This window comes from Morone saxatilis, unplaced genomic scaffold (assembly GCF_004916995.1).
Source record: "Morone saxatilis isolate NCDOM2014 unplaced genomic scaffold, NCSU_SB_2.0 Contig9, whole genome shotgun sequence".
NCBI lineage: Eukaryota > Metazoa > Chordata > Actinopteri > Moronidae > Morone > Morone saxatilis.
This window is the reverse complement of record NW_023340268.1, coordinates 19955930-19957761: the sequence shown is the minus strand read 5'-3', so window position 1 is coordinate 19957761 and position 1832 is coordinate 19955930. Positions and strand designations below refer to the sequence as shown.

The 1832-nt window shown below is 49.6% G+C and overlaps 1 protein-coding gene across 1 annotated transcript in view; it reads left to right on the top strand.

Moving 5' to 3' along the window:
* Positions 1 to 1832, top strand: part of phactr4a (phosphatase and actin regulator 4a) — a gene marked incomplete in the record, with an annotated part of 18229 nt that overhangs the window by 10299 nt on the left and 6098 nt on the right. The window contains 2 exon segments of the mRNA XM_035681977.1: positions 30 to 615; positions 1623 to 1832. Of these exon segments, the coding sequence (XP_035537870.1) occupies positions 30 to 615; positions 1623 to 1832 (796 nt within the window).

The window sequence follows — 1832 nt, the reverse complement described above, 5'->3', positions numbered from 1 at the left end:
TACTGCTGTTTTTTTTTTTTTTTAAACAGCGGAGCTTTCACAGCATGGCAGTGGTGTCATCATAGTGCCAGCACCCGCTAAGCGCTCTCCACCGACGCCACCAAAGAGGATGACCCCTGTCACAAAGCGCCATTCTGTGGACCCATCTCTTCCCAGTCAGGCCCCGGAGTCTCCCACCACTGACCCAGCGTCCGCCCCTGTACTGGTGCCTCCTGCTGTCCTTAAAGGAGAGAACAGCGAGGACAAGCCAACTGCAGCAGCTCCTCAGACCTCCGCCGAGTCTCTGCCTTCACTGCCGTCCCACATACCTCCATCCCCTCCCAGAGTTCAGTCGCTCCAGCAACCCCAGCCGCCCAGCACCTCCTCCTCTGGTCCTGTGCCCGCCGTGCAAGCTGATCCTCCGCCCCCGACCACAGAGCCTCCCAGCCAGCCTCCAGCCATCCCCCTACACATCCTCATCCAGAGGGCCCTTGCCAGCCCCGGCCCCGCTCAGCCCAACCCAGATGGCTCCCAGAGGGCACACTCACTGCTGTTTGAGTCCCCTCCAGAATTCCTCATCGAGGGGCCAGGCAACTCGAGGCACTCTCTCCCTATCACCATCGAACCTCTCAGGCTGTAAGTGGCCCACATTACAAATAGACATAAAACATCATAGATGAAAGCTGAGAATGAAGGAGAGCAGTTTGCCTTACGTTTACTTTGTGGAATTTCAGTTTTTGATTTGGTTAAATTTGAAAAAAAAAAAAAAAAAGGCCCCTTTTTGACCTGTATTAAACCAACTTCAACCAATGTTGCAGTTAACTTGAAAGTGTATCCGGTTTTCAGGCAAAGAGTATCATTCTCCACTGCGGATGCAAACAAGTTGAGTTATGTTCTAGCTTTATTTATACAGCTAAGAGTCTGCTTTAGATTCATTATTCCATACTCAGTCACAGGACAAAACGCAGTAGGACATAATTCAACAAATAACAGGCGGACATGTTTAAGAGACATAAGCATACTTTAATCTAAATTGTAATAGGAGACAAGCAATATCAACAAAGAAAAACTTAAAAGAGGACAAATGGAAGAATCTTTGGGTGGGCCAGGTCAAAGAGGGATCCCCCACCTGCATGATTCAGTGCACTGTAGGAGCCAAACCAAAACAAAGACGGAGATTTTGAAATGGCTACTCAAGACATCTCTCATGTAAAGATTACACAGGGGTGGTCAGTACTCAATGATGGAAAGAGGCTCCCTTAAGGAAAAAGGTTAAGAACCATTAGTCCGTTCTCCCACATTCACTCTGCCCAGTTTCAAGTAAATGTTTGTAGTCTATCGCTCCGAGGCTTCTAGCAAGAGAGCCTCACTCCTTAGTCAGCCAAATAAGCATTATGTAGAACTGTGTTTGGTAATCTGTTCAGCAAACAGTTGAGCTTTATTCCCTTACCTTGTGAACAGGCTGCAAATTGTCTGCGACTGTACCTAACAACAGTACTAGGATTAGCACAGATCAGGGCAGATTGCAGCTGCCAGAAGCCTAAAAGTATGAGTCTATTCTCACACTTGGATACAATAGAACAAAGGACTGGATCTGAGTGTCTGAGCTTCTTCAGCTCTCTCACAGCTCTGCTTGTTCACAGGCCAGAAGATGATGACTTTGACATGGAGGAGGAGTTGCGGAAGCTTCAGCCTCAGAGGATTCCTCGCCAGGCCGAGCTGGAGCCCCGCAGCAGGAGGGGTTTGGTCGGAGACCCCAGAGTGAGTGTCATCCATGAGGGTGGAGGCCCGGGGGACAGCGAGGAGGAGTCTGACTCTGACGGCCCCATCCTGTACAGAGACGACGACGACGA